We start from the raw sequence: 17,972 nt of genomic DNA, 5'->3' as shown, positions 1-17,972 counted from the left end.
AAACTGCAAAAGACTTGTTATTGCTATGCAAAACATTTAGAGCAAATCTTTAAGGATAATTTTATAAGCTACTTGAGTTAATGATTCGAAAAAATTATATATCCAGTGCAAAAAAATGTCTTTTGTTTTCTTGCAGTATTGTTTAATATTTTTTATATTAATTTTATTAATAACGCGTTTTTTAACTACTTATTGTACTAATATTTTTATGTTCCTTAACAACACTGGTCGCAACTGTCATAAATATTGTTATTAGTTTTAAGAAACAAATGATTTAATATTCTTCGTTTTATTTAAATATATCGAAAAATTAAATATATGTATGTACATATCAAAAAACAATTAAAACATTGAATTGTATAGAATACTTCTTTATTTGATAAATTAACTTCACAAAGTTTGAAATGCATTGTCATCCTTGGCAACACTACCATACCCCAATACATTGTTCTAATCCAATCACAATAGCAAACAGCTGCCATACAAACTGACCGACCAAAATCAGGAGAAATATATGTATTTTTAAATACTATGATGCTGTGGGAAATGCATTTGCGAATAGTATTACAACTTCGGCTGCACTGATATAGATTAAATTATTTTGTTTGTCCGAATATACACTAAACATTATTTTAAAAGATTTATTGATATACATATCTCGTTTTATAATAATTCGTTGACAATCAATCGATTGAAGCTTTTGAAATGAGGACGTTTATACCCTCTTGGTTAGTGTTGCACTTTGTGGCATTGACAAAAGTTACATTTAAATTTAAAGTTAAAGCATTAAACTGAAATGGATTTCACTAATATATTTGGTAATAAAATTTGAAGTTTTTGAGCTCGAACAAATGTTCAATTGTTATTCTACTAAGACAAATTTATATTTATATATGCATATATACTTATAATTTTTTTAACGATATTTGACAGTTTTAACAAATTTATCCTCTTTTTCGCAGGAATATTGTCTCCTCCGGGTCCGTTTTTAACGCCCAGTCCGTCGCCATCAATATCTGCTAGTCCACGCTTGCAACCGTCACCCTCATTGTCGCCATTTCCGCCGGATGTGCTACTCGTAGCTGGAAATACAATAACAAGCGCCACACACGATCAGGTTAGTAATTATGCTTTTTAATATGAAATGATACGAAAATACGTATTTGCAATTTGTTAATATTTGCTTGCATTTCTGCTTGGATTGTAGGAAAGAAAAACTGCCACACCGGGACGCAGACAATCGTTGCATCAATTCACTAATGGAAGTCCGAACGCCGGTACCGTTGTATTTCAGCCAAGTCCATCGCAGTCACCAGCGGCAGCGACCAGTGTTATTGGTGTGACAGCCGGTGTGGGTGGTGCAGCGATAGCGGCAAACACACCTGCAGCCGGTAATGAATTCAACACAACCCTTGTTGGATCCAATAATATACAATTAAATAAGGTAAGTATGTGTCACGAATGTTTAATCTTGCTAATAATTAATGTTTTTAATTTGAATTACTTAAATCTCAAATTTTTCGTTGCAGAAGGGCAATAAGCGCATTACTCAGCAGCAGCAGCAGCTGCTGCAACAGCAACAAAATCAACTTAATCAACAGCATCACCAAATATTCAGCAGTGCTGTTACACCAACAACTTGCCACACTGCGTCTTCGATCTCGAATACTGTAGCCGGCGGCTATGGGCAATCACATGCAGCAGCGATCAACACGTCGAGTTCGTTTGCGACAGCAAATGTGGCTGGTTGCCCAAAAGGTCAAGCGAAAAAAGCCGCCGCCACAGTACTACCAACGTCGACGTCGTTAAGTCAACAGCAACAACAACAGTTCCAACACTATCACAGCAGTAGTCCGCTGATAGCTGACAGTCCAATACCGAGTCCTAGCAATACAATTACCGCCGCCACAATCAAACCGTCAACACCACAACCAATGCAAATGTTGCAACAACAATTCACTATAACCGGCAATGCGCCACATCAAACCAATCAGCCACAGCATACGCAACAGGTCTTTCAGATAATCCAAGGTCCGCAAGGCCAAATTGTTGCGGCGCCGGCTGGACAACAGCATACGCTGCAGCAACGGCTGATAGGCAGTAATGCAACAGTGCAAACACATGTGACGCCGACGTCGTACAGCAGCCTTAGCAGTACAACAACGAATACAACAACAAAGTCCGTCAAACCGCCGCAGCAAATACTGCCAAAGCCACAGCAACAGCCGTACAACGATGCCAGTCAGCAGCAGCAGCAGCAGCAACAACAACAACATAAATCTAAACTGGGTGGTGGCAATGCAGCGACCGCCACCGTACACAGTCACACAAATAATATGGCACAAATGCCACAGATCTCGCAATCACCACAGCCGCAACAGGCGCAGATCACCTCAGGCGGTGCCGGGCAGCAGCAACAAATCCTGCTGCCAACAGGCGCCACAGCCAGCCTAACGACGCAACAGCCGTTGTTGCTCAATCAAATGCCAGTGTTGGTGCAGCAAAATACGCCGCAGGGTGTACAACTAATACTGCGACCACCCACGCCACAGTTGACAGCCACACCCTCACTGGTGATACAGAATGCGCGACCGCAAGCGCAGCTCCAACAACAACAGCCGCAACAGCTACTGCGTATATTGGGTACAAACGGTGCGACCATGCAACTGGCCGCCGCCACTCCCACCTTCATCGTGTCCTCACAGGCGAACCTCATACAACAGACTGCAAATCATATACAAACGATCAAAACTAATCCTCAAAATCCGGCCATAACGCAGCTGACCGGCTTGCATGCAGCCCTCTCGGCGTCAAATCAGCAACGATCTCATCAGCCGTTCACCACAACGGCCACAATAAACACCAGTCATCTGTTGGGGCCCAGCGTGGCGGCACAGCTACAAAATCTGCAATTAGCAGCCGCAGCGGCGAACGGTGGTAGCATTACGCAAATTCAAATGCCTAATGGTCCTTCACCAACAACAGCAACAATTCTTTCCCAATTGCCAGCGCATTTTCAACAGAGCTTAAACAATGCTGCAGCCGGTGGCAGTTCACTTATTAATTTGAATCAGTTAAGTGGTGCTAACATACAGCAATTGGCGGCGGCGGCGGCAGCGGCGGGTGCGACCTTCCAAACGCCACCACCACCGTCAACTTCTTCCAGCGCTAACGTCGATATGTTCAATGCTCAGCAAAGTGCGCTACCCAGTTTAACGCACGGCACATCTCAGGCGTCTGAGCCAATACGTCAGCCAACACCCACATTGCTGCAGAATGCCGGCGTCACTGGTGGCACAGTCACCATGAACCAACAACAGCAACTAACAAATGGACAATCGGCCAATTCGATGATGAACGTTAGCCTGGCAAATAGTGGCGCAACGAATACTTCATTGCAATCACAACCACAGCAGACATCGCAGCCGCAGACTGAACCAAAAAAGAAGGCAAAGCCTCGTAAAAAGAAACAAACCGCCGCCAGCGCAGCAGCAGCGGCTGCAGTACAATCGCCAGCCGTAACAACAACTGCGCCTTCGCCCACCTTGCAAGTAAAGCATGTTCCAAATACAACACCCTCATCGACGGCCAATGTGATCGCGAACAAATTCAGCACGCCTGTCAGCATGAGTTACAACACAGGCGTCATGCCGCAGCTGCAATTCTCACAAACGTCGCCGCAAAATGTGAAACTGACCTTCACTAATAGCAATAGCATCACTGGACCCAATCAAACAAATCAACCGCCGCAACAACAGCAAGAGCAAGCGCGACCAAAACTCGATCTCGGTAATGTGATGAAACTGTGCGGCATCATGGAGGATGATGACGACGATGAAGATTATATGGACACAATGTCTACACACGATGATAGAGCTACCACCCCCGCGTCTAACGCAACGCAGCCTCCACAAACACCCACACATGCAACGTCGACATCAACGACTCAAGCGCCGGCACCACCGAACGCCAACGACATAATGATCTCGATACCCAGTCAAAATGGCACCGACTCCTTACCTTTTACCGTGACAATACCTGCCTCAGCCGCGCTAGGAGGTGCAACAGCATCCAGCAATGCTGGTCATGACACGACCGAGCCGCACAATATCTTTATTAAAATTGATCAAAATGACACGGCCTCAACGCCATACACAATTTCGATACCACGACTGCCCACTGCGGAGGAAATTCAGCAGCAAGCGCAACAGCATTTGGCTCAACAAGCAGCAGCAGCGGCGGCGGCGGCCGCAGCACAACAACAACAGCAACACTCCAATAATAAAATCGGTGCAGCGACAATGAATTTCACCATGTCGTCTGCCAGCAATCTGCCACAGTTGCAGGCAATGCAGCCGACGCCATCGCAACCTCAACCGCTCTTCAACATAACAGCTGGCGGCGGTTCACTTCAACTGCCAACGTCTAATAGCAATCCCACAGTAGCCACTACGACGCCTGCAACCACCACTACAACAACAACAACTGCAACGGTGAAACCCCGACGCAAGCCCGCTGTGCGGCGCAATGGTAAAAAGCAAGACAATAGCAATGTCATCACCAATGCGTCAACTGTGACATCAAGCACTGCAGCGGCCGCATCTATTACAACAACAACTACCACAACTAATAGTGTTTCGGTGATGCCCTCATTGACAACCGCCACAACACCAGCGATGTCGTCATCGGCAGCTGCTCAAGTTCAGCAACAACACCAGGGCGCTTCAACTACATTAACCCACCCAGCGTCGACGGTGACAACAACAACGCCAACAACAGCATCAACATTGGCCGCAACGGTTGCGGGTGCGCCGCAAGTTCCTAGCCAAATTGGCAATATACAAATCTCGCAGGTGGACACAACGAAAATGCTACCAAATCACAATAGCGGCTGTGGTGCTGTGGAAAACAAAATACAAATTATGCCAATATTGGATAGCGCAACTGGCGCAGGAGGAGGTAAGCAGACTTTTTTAAATTACAATAATTGAATTTCAGTAATAATAATTACTCACACAAAATTTATTTAGTTGAGAGTACATCTAAAGGAATGTGAGTTATATCGCACTAGGACCTTTATTCATAGATTTATCCACAAAGTTATATATGAGACCATTCCCAGCCATTTAGGTTAGCATATTTATTCTTATCAAAAGAATTGAATTTAAGTGTAGAACACATTCTAAAATTTGCTTTCCTACAAATTGATTACCCTTTTTTTGGTATGGTAAATGCCAAATGTCAAAAAACACATTCCTTTTATAATTGCTTTCACATTGTATTCACAACAAATGTCATGATATATTTTCTACTTGCTATTCACACTTCCTAAACAAAATACTAAATTAATAAAACAATAAAAATACAATGTCAGTCAAGTCGCAAACCATGGAAAGGCAAAACGATTACAGTTAACTAAAATAAAAAAATCTTAATAGTTATTAATTGGGAAATCGAGACAATTTTAGTTGGGTGCAAACTATTTGTGATAAATTGTAAGTATTGCTTTAATTTTTTAGCAATGTTTTGCTACATATATACTACTTAAATTGCTTGAGTTTGCTTTTAAATTTGCGAACTAGCTAGTCATAGAAGATATACACAAATACTTTGTTGTATTTACCATAACATTTTGCCCCAAATTGAAAAAAATACAAATTGTTCAATTATTTTCTTAGGACTCCACATTAAGGCGGCAACACTACCACCCACTTCGCAATATCAATCGCAGTCCAATCAACAACAGCAGCAGCAGCAACAACTACAACAACAACATCACCAACAACCACAACATATTATATTTCAACCACCAAACTCTCAGGCAAATGTACAAACACACCACGACTCACCTGCCGCCACTATTAAACTAACCGCAGATGGCAGGCATGTACAACTAGTGGCCATACCACAAACATCAGGGTCCACCGCAACAGCGGCGGCTTCATCTAATCAAACACCGACAGTACAACAACAGCCCACCAATTCAATGGCTTCGAGCAGCGGAAGTGCCAATAATAGCATAATGTCGACACCTGGCCTCACCAGTGCCACCATACTGCCGCCACAGCTCACCGGCATGCCTAGCAATGTATCGATATCGGTTGGCTCGCCTGCAACAGCAGCAGCGCTCATGCCACAATTAACCGGCAATCTTACATTGACAGTATCCGAGCAAGGCGAACGCCTAATACTGCGACACAACGCCAGCCAGCCGCAAGATCAGCAATCGCAGCTTTTGCTGCAGGCCCTACTCAAAGGTGCTCTGCCAAATGTGACAATAATCAATGAGCCAACAAAATTGGACAATAGTAACAACAGTGGCAGCAACAACAATATTGGTGCAACTAACAGTACGCAAAACAATCGTGTTGGATTGAGTGCAACAACACCGCAACTACTGCCGCCAAGTTCTTTGAATAGCACAATGCAACAACAACATGCTAAAACTTTGATTTCCACCAATACGGGTGCCATAAGTAAGCTGACGCTACCCGCACAAGTTGCAACAGCTGTGGGAGCAAAAACACCAACAATACAGTTACAATTCAATGCTGGGTCAACGTCACTAACGAGTAGTGGCGCCACCGCGAATGGAACGACAGGACCTACGCTTCAATTACCGCAGCAGTCACCACAACTGCAGATGCAGCCACAGCAGCAGCAACAACAACAGCAGAAAACGTTTCAGCAGACACAACAACAACAAAATATGTTGAACCGCGCGAGAACACCGGATATGGCGCAGCTAATACAACAGCAACAACCACATCAGCAGCCACAGCCAATGCTGCCACAGCCGCCGAGCAATGCGCTACTTGGTGCCGCATCTTTGGCGGCACAAAGCCAACAACGCTATGTGTCATTGCCGAAAATTAACGCCGCCACACAGCAAATATTCTCCTTAAACAGCGAAACAAATCAGATCACGCCAATTAGTCCCACTCAAACCGCTGCCTCGATCGGTCCCACCGAACGCCTACTGATAGCGCCAGCCGGCATTAACGCTCAGCAATTGGCGCAGTGTCTGCAGTTGGGACAGATTCACTTTAACGATGTAAATCCACTGCCGCCGAGCACACAGCCGCAGCCGACATTGTTGGGCATGAACACGACGTTAAGCGCTAATCAGCAAGCAGTGCAACAACAACAGCAACGTTTGCAGCCACCACAACAGCAAATAGTGCATCCGCAACCCATCCAGCCATTGAGCAGTGTAGCCAGCGGCGTCAACACGAACAACTCGACAGCGCCCACAAATACCGTTACCAAGCAGGTAGCCAATGTGGCGCCTATCATCGATCAGAGTAAGGCTAAATTGGAGCCGCCAAGAAATGCAGCATCAACAGGCGCAGTTGCAAAGAAGAAGCCCGTGCGCAAGCCGAAAGCCACGACGACCGCTGCTGACGTCGCCAGCGGCACAGCGGGCATAAAAAACGCAAGCGTCGTTAAGCCGATGCCGAAGTTAGATCCACTTTCACAAAAGCCAAACAATAATCCAGTGCAAATTGTGCAACCGAATGTTGCCAGCGGTAAACAGGTCGGCGCAACGACTGCGTCCAACAATATGACAACAACAACAGGCACCAATAGTATACAGCCGTTTCAAACGCTACAACAAACAACCAAATTGGTCGGAGTAACTGCGCCCATGCAACAACTGGTTACTTCGGGCGCAACTGCGCAGCAACAGCAGCAGCAACAACAACAACTCCAACCACCAAGTACCGCTCCAATGTTGTTGCAATCGCCCAGTATGCGTAGCTTCGTCAGTAGCGCCAATATTGTTGGTTGTTCGACCACACCAACGAACAGCAGCAACAACAGCGTTGTCAGCACTGCCAACACCAGCAGTAACGGCATGACACTGACATCTTCGTCAGCTCTTGTGGCGCCAAGTTTCAGCATTAATACAGAGCCACCATCGCTTTCGGCGCTTAATTCGTCCAACAACACGAATGTGTTGCAACAACAACAGCCAACACAAGTACAGCTACCGCAGCAATCGCCGCAACAACCGCAACACACGGTCTCACGTGTGCAAACAATTCAATTGACCGCTCAACAGCAACAAATGTTCAAACAAGTGCAAATGCAAATACAATTCCTCACCATTAAGCTGCAACACAAGTCGCTGTTAACCTCACTGCCCCTACCGTCAGACTTTGACCCCGCCGCCATTGCTGCATACACCAAACCGATGAGCGATGCCGAAATAAATGTGGCGCTGCAACGGCTATACACTGAGCAGCAACGCATACTGGCAGCCGGCAAGGAGATGCCCACTCCGGAAGCGTACCTGCAGATGCCACCCATCAGCAGTGGCGCTGGCATAACGTTGATGACGCAACCGCCACAAATACAGCAACAGCAACAACAACAGCAGCAACAGGTTGGCGTAAGCAAGGCGAATACTTCGGCCATACCGGCAAATGTCGTGCAGCCCAATAATCACTCGTCCACCATGACTGTAACGGCGACATCGATTAGCGGTACCACTTCTGGCCAGCAGGCACAAACGCAAGCACTAGCACAGGCTGGTATCACACATCGTATCCATATTTACCCGATGCAGCATCATCACACTGTGCAACAGAACAAGCAAAATCAACAACAACAACAACAGTCGAAATTGCAATCCGCAACGGTTTCGCGTGGCAAAGACAATAACAATAGCAACGGAAAAGGCAAAAATATCACGCCCACTCAGCAACAGGCAACGCAAAATTCCAATAGCAACAATATTAGCACACTCATACCGCTCAGCCAACCGAAGCAGCAGCCAATGCTCGTGCCAACCTCCAAAGCGCCAGCTTTAGTCTTTCAACCTCAGCAGCAGCAGCAACAGCAATTCATGCCACAAAAGCCAGTATTAGTAACGAGCAGCAGCGCCAGCAGTTCAGCATTGATGAACGGTCCACCGCCACTAGTGTTCTCTAGTCCATTAATCGCTGCCTCAGCGGCGGCAACAGCAGCCAGTGCGGCCAATACACCCACAGTCACGCATTTTGCAACAGGCGCAAACGGTTTCATACAACAACAACAACAACAACATGTGTTACAACAGCAGCTACACGCGTTATCGCAAACATCCACTAACAACTTGTCAACGCTAGCGCCTAGCATGGCACCCATAAGCGCAACAACAACAGCACTTACCAGCGCCAGCCTCACAGGCACAATGATGACATCCGCAGCGACAACAACAACAACATCTGCCTCGCATACGACCAATGTCACAGGCGTGACAACAATTGCTAATGCAACGTCAACAACAACAACAGCGCCAGCGCACGCCACCACAATAACAACAACCACGGCAACGGGAACGTCAATTATGACAACCGCAAGTACAACAACAATAGATGCTCAGGCAAATATGCAACTGCAGCAGAGCACAAACAGCTCTTACGCGGTCACAACCACCACCAATGCGCCCGCAACCGCCATGCCAGCCACCATGCTGGGCGCTCACCTGTTCAGACGCGAGGAGAGTTTATCGCCGCAGCCGAAACTTGCACGCCTTTCTTTGTGAGTAGTTGGTTGAAAATACGCGATATTCCACACAATTTTCGCCTTTCGACTATAAAATTTTATAAAACTTATCACTCATTATACATATATATCATATTTTATTTTATTCCTTATATATTTATTTGTGAGCTCATAGTTTATTTGTGTGTTGCTTCAGGTTTCTGCGTCAATTGGAGTTGGATCAGCAGGCCGCCTTGAATCCCGACTATGTCAATCCGTTTCAGAACAAAGAAGAGGCTGTCAAACGGCTTATAAGGTATTTTCGTCGAAAATTTATTATTTTAATTAAGTTATCCTCTAATCCACACCATTTTCTTTGCTTCCACAGATATCACTGCTTGTATGAAAGTGTCGAGGACTTACCCTATGAAGATGAGGAGCGTTTCGAACAGACAGCGTTGCAATATCAGGAGAAATACCACAAAATTTCAAACAAATATCAAAAGATTATAATACAAGAGTCAACGGTGAGTAACAGTTTCCGAAAGCGAAAGGATACTACGACAAAAATTAACATTCAAAGAGTCACCGCATGACCCTAACCACCACCTCTTTGCATGTCTCGCAAAACCCACTCACTTAACACCTATTTACTTATGATCCGAACCCTTCGAACCCTCCTTTTCTGGAGCTACCATTCAGTGACTTCGATAGCAATTTATTTTTGCGTTGTGCCCCAAACATAGCTTAGGTACTCTCTTTAACAACCACAACAAACGTAAGATTGTAAACAGTCTCCATGACCTTACCTCAAAACCATACTTATAACAGCAGATCTATTTGATGTTCCCATATCGTTTTCGATTTTCAGCAATTTGCTAATTAATATTTAAATATGAACCATTCAATAGTTCTTAAACGAAAAAAAATATTCGAAGCTATTTTTTAACTTTAGAATTCTTATATTTTTGTGAGCAAAATATTCGTTACTTGTTTTGAACCATGGAGAAAAAGCTTGATAACTCTTATGTTTAGTATTGAACATCATGAAATATCGAAGTAACTCGTCTTAGAAGAAAGTAACGAGGCATGCACATAGTCCTTTATAGTATTATTGCCCATAGGCACAATTTTGCTACAATCAAATTGAAATTTAGGCAAAAACTTGAGATATTATACATTCATTTAAGGCAAAAAAATTCTGGTTTCACCTCCTTCTCTATTCCCTCATTAAACAAGCGAAAAAATTAAACGAACTTAATGCTTATAACACTTTATATCGCTCACAGCTGGAGCATCGCACATCTGAGACCTGTCAAATTCAACAGCTGATGATTGATGACTTGAGGGCAGAAATGGAGCACTTACGAACCGCTGAACGCGAACAGGCCCTCTACGAACAACAGCAGCAACAAAAAGAAATTAATGAACCAAAGTGTGAATCCCTGATAGCCACAACAACACAGGAGCTAAAACAAGAAATGAAAGCTGTAAAAGATGAACCGGAAATGGAGGGCGATAAGGCAGACTATAACAGCCTTGGCGCTGCACAAAAATCCTTTGAAATAAAAACCGAACCTAACGACAACAGCAACAGCAAAGCGAACGCAACAGGCATTGAGGCCACAATGGGAGCAACAGCAGAAACAACAACAGCGCTAACAATTGTGGACAAATTTGATTTACTAAAGCATAGTACGAGCCATAACACTATGCCAAATAATGCAGCCAACAAACCGCAGCGTGTGATGCAGACCGAACAACAACACCAACAGCAGTCGGATGAGAAGCACCAGTATGACTTGCTACCGAAGAAAGAGGAGAAGCGCAACTGGCACAATGCGGGCAGCGGTGAAGGTGGGTCCTACGCGACCAATTCGCATTTCGATTCATTCGACTCGGAGGCAGCTAAAGACAAATTAGCCGCGTCCAATTTCTATGCAAACTGTAACAAACAGCTGAACGGGACAATCAAGCGTGAAATCGTGCCCTCATCGGTTGCGTGCGGTTATGTCAAGAAAGAGTTTGAGAATTTCGATATAGAATCGGAAATAACACCGAGTTTCATTATGAAGAAGGTCGAGCATAAAGACGTGGTGCCCCCGCCGGCGCCGTCGCCAGCAAACAACGCCAAAACTCAAAACAAGCACGGCCGGGAGAGGAATGAGCGTAGCAATGCGCATGAGCAGCAACAACAACAAAAGTCAATCGCTAGCGCGCCGAACAATAACAGCTTTGCTGCACAATACTTGCAGCACAACACAAAGCAACAACAGCTGCAACAGCAACAGCAGTTAAAACAACAACAAGCACAGCAGCAGCAGCAACAACAACAGGATGACGGTTGGCTCTGCTTGCAGAAAGAGTTGAGTCTTATCACCGCCCAAAACAAAATGATTGTGCAGCTGCAAGATCAACAACAAATGACTTTGCAACAACAACAGCACTCTGCACTTAACAACGGCCAAACTGGACAGCTAATAGATCTCTTCCCCAATGGCTGCATCAACAAAAACAATCAGTTGAGCCCCAGCAGTAGCGACTCTAGCCAACACCAGCTGCAACAACAACAACAACAGCAGCAGCAGCAGAACTGTGATCAGCAAGGGGTGCAGCTCGCAAGCGACGAGCCGCTGCAGAATCATCACCAAAACCAAGGCCAGCAGCAACAGCAGCAAGAACAACAAAATGCGCACAATCACATGCAATCGTCACTGAACGAGTTCTTCGATTCCGGCGATGACATGGCCGATGTGCATAAGTCTGTGGAGACCCGACTGGAGGCCATGTTCGGTGAGTCACCAGTGCATTTGAGCAAAAACGATGGCAGCGACCCGCATGACATTGAGGCTGGACTCGAGGATATTTTCGGCGATGGCAAATCTAACGATGACAATGTTGACAACCAATCGAAGCAACAGCAACAACAACAGCAGCAACGTTTGTGGGACACCGAGCTAAGTGCGGCGAACAGTTTTATGCGCGTCACAAATACGCAGGAGAATGTGCTCTTCGAGAGTGAGCAACAGCAGATGCACCTAAATCAGCAGCAGATGCAGCAGAGCATGCAGTTGAACATTACCGGCAACACAACGCGTTGGATGCAAAACATCGACGGAGCCTTCGGTGATTTCATAGACAATGCCAGCGCGGACTGCGAGATTTCGCGCAAAAGACGTTGGAATGCCGAATTGATGGCGGTCGACGCGGACGATACGCTCGATGGTGCGAAGAAAATTTGTCCCATGTCCGCGTCGTCGAGCTCATCGGGCTCACCGATATCCGCGCAGCAACATCAATCACGCCAGCATCACGACAGTATTATGGAGGCCGATCTGCTGTCACTGCACGACGGCATACGCGTAGAACCAGCCGCCGCGCAGATGCTGCAGATGTCCACGCAACAACAGGGCGTATTCTGTCAAACGCAGCATCAAGCGTTCAGCAACCTGTTGGACGGTGTCGGCGGTCATCATCAACAACATTTTAACAACGCGCAACAACAGCACAGCATGCAACAACAACAATCGCACCATCCATTGCACTCCCACCTGCAGGCGCATATGCACAACAATCACATTGGTGGCGGCGACTTCGATGACGACATCAGCCGGCACGTGCAGAATGCCATCGACAGCATACTTAATCTGCAAAACAGCGAATCGGCAGACTCGTTGAACTTCTCGCTGGACCACTCGATGGGCTCCCTGCTCGGCGACAGTATACTCGATGATCGGCAACAACAACAGGCGTCGGTGAGTTGTCAAGATGGCGTCAAACGCAGACATCATCTCGTCGACGAGTTGGGTGATTGCCTAATCAGCGGTGGCGGCAGTGGGCCGGCAGCGGGCGACAATGCCAGCAACATACTGTTGGACAGTAGTCAACATCATCATGTGCAACAACAACAATTGGCTTTGCTGAATCACAATCATATGCAGGGCTTGCAGCAAAACAATCATCAACATCACCAGCAGCAACAACAACAACAACAGCAGCAGCAACCGCAACAACACCACCATCAGCAACAGGAAGCGTCGCAGCAAGCATTGTTAGCGAACGATTTCAGTTGCGTGGCCGCCGGTCTGGTTGATGAGGCGGTCAAGTCGATAATGACATCCTGACAACTTAATGCAGCGGATCAGCAGCAACAACAGCAGCCGTCACAACCACAACAACAACAGCCACAGCCAGCGGCAGCCACAAAGCAGCGCGTTGTTACTGCTAGAGCTACAACGACTGCCGCAGCGGCTATAACCGCGATCGCCGCTGGCAACATGGTTGGCAATAGTCGTAATAATATTGTAAATACAGGAGTCTTGCTGGAGTTCAATACCAGCGCTTTATGAGCTGTGCGTCATAAAAGAAGTACTTAGTAGTAGAATGTGTGCAGCAGTGAGTGTAGTCAGCGTATAAGCGAGTGTCCGCGCGAATGTAGAGTGAATAGTACTTTTTAATGAGCTTAAGTTGTATCGTAGAGAGACCGCGAACATCCAATATGAGCGTTAGTGGCGAGTTGTTTAAATTTATTTTTAATTTTTATTGGTTTTAATAGCGCTTTTTGACAAGTTTTAACCTAAGAAACTATTTATTTTATTTTATTATTATTTTATGAAAGCTTGTGTGGTGAATTTCGAATTTCAACGCTTAGCATTTTTTTCTTTGCAAACACTTTCAACACTGTGTTTATTTAAAATAAGGCAGTTTTTGTTAAAATTTAAAGTTTATTTTTATCTTTATTTATTTAATTTTTTTTATATATTACTAATATTGATAAGAAATTAAAATATTTTTTAAAGAAAGTATCATATTTTTTTAATATTAATTTATTTTATTTAGAAATTTAATATAATTTTTTTAATTTAAAAACTTTATATAATTTATTTTAAATTAAAATTTATTATAAAATGGATTTTAAGTTATAATATAATTTTTATAATAAATTATATTAAAATTTAAATTTATTACAAAATTATATTTTTTAATTTATTTATTATAAAAATTATATTATAATTTTAAATTAAAAAAATTGCATTAAATTTTTAAAATAAAAAAATAATATTACATGTAATTTTAAATAAAAAGCTTGATTATAGCAAAAGTAATTTGCTTTTTTTTCAGTATTTATATTTCTTAGAAATATTCATAATATAAAAAATAAAATCAAAAATCTAAAGAAAAAGATAAAAAAATAAATTTATAATTTTAACAAAACAATATAAAAAATTTGAAATTGCTAAAATTTTTAAAAAAGTATTTATATTTATTTGAAATATTTATATTGAAAATCATTTGGTAAAAATATAATTTTTAGCATGCACTTGAAAAATAAAGTCAAAAAACAGCATGAAAAATTCGAATATTTTATTTAGCATTTGCTCACGAAATGTGTTGAAAGTCGTTAGCAACTAAAATTTCCTCCGCCACATCAAGCGATTTAATATTTTAATAGCAAAAAGTAAATAATTTGTTTAAAAAGCTTGCGCTTTCGCTTAAATCATACATAGTATACCCCTTCTCGGGTGTCGCTGCTCCAAAAAGTAAATATATGTATGTATACATTTTTAGCTTTAAGTTGACATTATAATTTTTAGTGATTTGTAAGTTTAATGTAGCAACAATTTGTTTTGTTTTATATATCTTAGATAAATTAAAAATATTTAATTTGTTAAAATTCATACTTTCCGAGTATACGTACATGCAAATGTACTTATATTTGTATGTTTGCCAGTTTATGTTTTTATGTAATATGCACCTTTAATTTTCTAAAAACAAATTTAAATTAATTAAAAAATTTTGTTCCATAACCTAAATATTTAATAAACGATGAACTTATGCACTAATGAGATAATACAAAAAAGCAATAAATTAAACTGAATGACAAGCGTTATGTGAATATAGTGGAATTGCACAAATTTTATACAACCCAAATGGAGAAGCAATAAAAGCTGATTTTCAAATAGTAAAAATATTGCCAAAAAAGCAACGTTTAAGAACGCCAAGCTGCTGCCGCTCAGCAGACAGTACTGAAAGCGTGTTAAAATGAAATCAAAAATATGCATTTGCTTTGCCAATATGTGGCATACACTCATCCCCCCCCCCAGACACACACGCACATACATGCATATGGTGTGCTGCAAGCAGCTCGAAAATTGTTTTCTTTCAACACACGCGCCAAACGCTTAACGCTTTTGGGCACGATGTAAGCGTGTGCCTATTAGCAAGTTGCTTTTTAATCGAGCGCTTAGACCACAGACCGACCACAAACGAACGAACTCGTGCAACTGAATTCTTTAAATCAATAAATTGTCTTAACACTGCTTTAAAGCAACAAAAACAATTAGCAAAATTTTATTTAAAATAAAAGATATTACAAATTTAACAATTATGTATGTAATTATGTACTTTAAAATTAAAATAACAAAATCACAATCGCCGCTAAAATGACCACAATAAGTGGGCGTGGCAAACGAATTGGTTGTAAACTACGCAATTATGTTTAAAATGTATGTGGCTTTCGTAAAACAAATAATAATGTTAAAAAAAAGAAGTTTCAATTAAATGGATAATATAAAACCGTTAGTAGAGCTTAGCAAGTAAAAGTAAAGAGAAATTGAAACTGGAAAATTGCATAAAAAACATAACACAAAACCAAAATGTACAGCAATCACTCACTGCATACATGCTTATGTAGAGTGGCATTTGGACCTTTAGAATGCTAAGAGAGAAATACGTTGCCAACTTTGTTAAAAAAAATGTTCAAAACTTTGCAATACAACTATGCGTTTACAAAATGAAAACCTTAAACATAACTAACACATAAAAAGTAATTGAATACGGTAATTTAAAAACAGTTACCCATGGCGAACAGTTACGCACAAGTGCTGGTTTCGTCATTTCTTGTTTTTTTTTTTTTAAATAATTTTTTTTGTTTATGTACATATGTAACTACTTGAAATTGTTAGTGAAAATTGTAAGATAACAAACAAAATCTAGATGTGTGAAAAATTTCCTTTTTAAAATTTATGATAACAATCAGTGTTTGTATGTGTATTAAAAACAACTATTATCAAATCCAAAAACTGCTAAAAATAAACACTTAAAACAATTTTATTGATAACAAAAACACAAAAAAAAACTATTATCTAATAAAAGAGATACAAGACAGCGCCAGTATTGGCATTTGTTGCGTGTACTTATGGGCTCACACACCTACAGCATATAAAAGAAATGTATGCTTAACGAGAAATGAGGTTATGTATTACTTGAAGGAATATAATTTTAGCCAACAAGTGTTTTTTAGTTCAGATACCCAAAAAATTGGAAACACACCAAAATTCGAAAGCGCTTAAGCTATAGTTCAAGATTCTTCATAGATTTTTGGGTGATAATATTATGGTTCATATTTATTTTATTATAGAGTAGAAATTAAAAGACGAAATTTTAAGTTACATTGTTACTACAAATGTTGCAGATCTTAATATTAATACTTTTGCTTTCAGTTTAAACTATATTTTTCAAATACAAGCTTTGTGGCTAGGCTAAAATTTTCATTTCTATCGAAATTTTTTGTAACATTCTACTAAAAATTTGGTAGAACTTAATATCAGTACTTCTGCTTTTAATTTCAACTCTATTTTTCAAATACAAACTTTGAGGTTAAATTCAAAATTTTATTTCTATTGCAATTTTAAGTAATTTTAGTAATGTTACTACAAATGTTGAAGATCTTAAGATCACAGCTTTTGCTTTCAGTTTTAACTCTATTTTTCAAATACAAACTTTGAGGTTAGGTTCGAAAAGTAATAACAAATATTTAATTCCATTTTCTTACAATTTTAAGCAACATTCTAAAACCGTCAAAGGAATTGTTAACTATTTCAACGCGGATAGTGGCTCGACAACAAGATTACGCTTGAAAAATGAAAGTTTTTTAATTAAAAAATAAACACATGAGAACATAACTTTAATCTGCAACGTCTTTATTTATTTAATTTATTTTTCTGCTACTACTTTCTATTATCTGTTGCTTTAATTGTCATTTGAACACATAAACTCTGTAGAGAACTAACCTCAAAATTTATCTTTAAAGCAACTTTAACTTTTTCCCCCCTTAAATGCATAATTTTTTAAGTTTATTGTCCACAAAAGCGTCTAAATTACATATATTTGCCTCAAATCTCTACAAAGCTGCAAACCCTGAACCCATTAAATAACCTCAACAGAAAAATCATAAAATTCGAAAGCTCATGCTTATAACTATATAGATCTGTATGTGTGTGGGCACATGGGTGCATGCAACTGCAACCAATTATCAGTGTGAACCTACAAGTTATTTATCTAAACGTACATACATCTACATATATACATACATACATATATAGTTATGTAAGTTAGTAAAGATTGCGAGAGCAAACCTAAATGGTGACAACAACAAATTCTAGTTAATAGGAAACTACTGAACTTAAACTGAGGGTACACACATTTATAAAAACAAAAAC

The 17,972-nt window shown here is 41.5% G+C and overlaps 1 protein-coding gene and 1 long non-coding RNA gene across 3 annotated transcripts in view; one reads left to right on the top strand and one right to left on the bottom strand.

Moving 5' to 3' along the window:
- The window catches only part of LOC120767000 (mucin-5AC), a 105,347-nt gene extending 91,178 nt beyond the window's left edge, over positions 1-14,169 (top strand). Inside the window, exons 1-8 of one of the 2 annotated variants that reach the window (XM_040092811.1) lie at positions 749-818; positions 963-1,117; positions 1,208-1,444; positions 1,530-4,959; positions 5,679-9,528; positions 9,689-9,787; positions 9,860-9,998; positions 10,761-14,169. In XM_040092811.1, the coding sequence (XP_039948745.1) occupies positions 797-818; positions 963-1,117; positions 1,208-1,444; positions 1,530-4,959; positions 5,679-9,528; positions 9,689-9,787; positions 9,860-9,998; positions 10,761-13,595 (10,767 nt within the window). In that variant the 5' untranslated portion in view covers positions 749-796 and the 3' untranslated portion in view covers positions 13,596-14,169. Of the gene's footprint in view, positions 1-748; positions 819-962; positions 1,118-1,207; positions 1,445-1,529; positions 4,960-5,678; positions 9,529-9,688; positions 9,788-9,859; positions 9,999-10,760 lie in introns of those variants that run through there. The other variant, XM_040092810.1, reaches the window with a different exon arrangement.
- LOC120767002 lies at positions 617-5,295 on the bottom strand. The gene is made up of 2 exons (XR_005704635.1): positions 5,016-5,295; positions 617-1,082 (listed from the first exon to the last, which is right to left on the bottom strand). It is a non-coding gene; the product is annotated as an uncharacterized LOC120767002 (long non-coding RNA).
- Positions 14,170-17,972: the final 3,803 nt, after the last annotated feature.

The sequence above is a fragment of the Bactrocera tryoni genome, chromosome 1 (assembly GCF_016617805.1).
Source record: "Bactrocera tryoni isolate S06 chromosome 1, CSIRO_BtryS06_freeze2, whole genome shotgun sequence".
Lineage (NCBI taxonomy): Eukaryota > Metazoa > Arthropoda > Insecta > Diptera > Tephritidae > Bactrocera > Bactrocera tryoni.
This window is presented reverse-complemented; position numbering and strand designations above follow the sequence as displayed.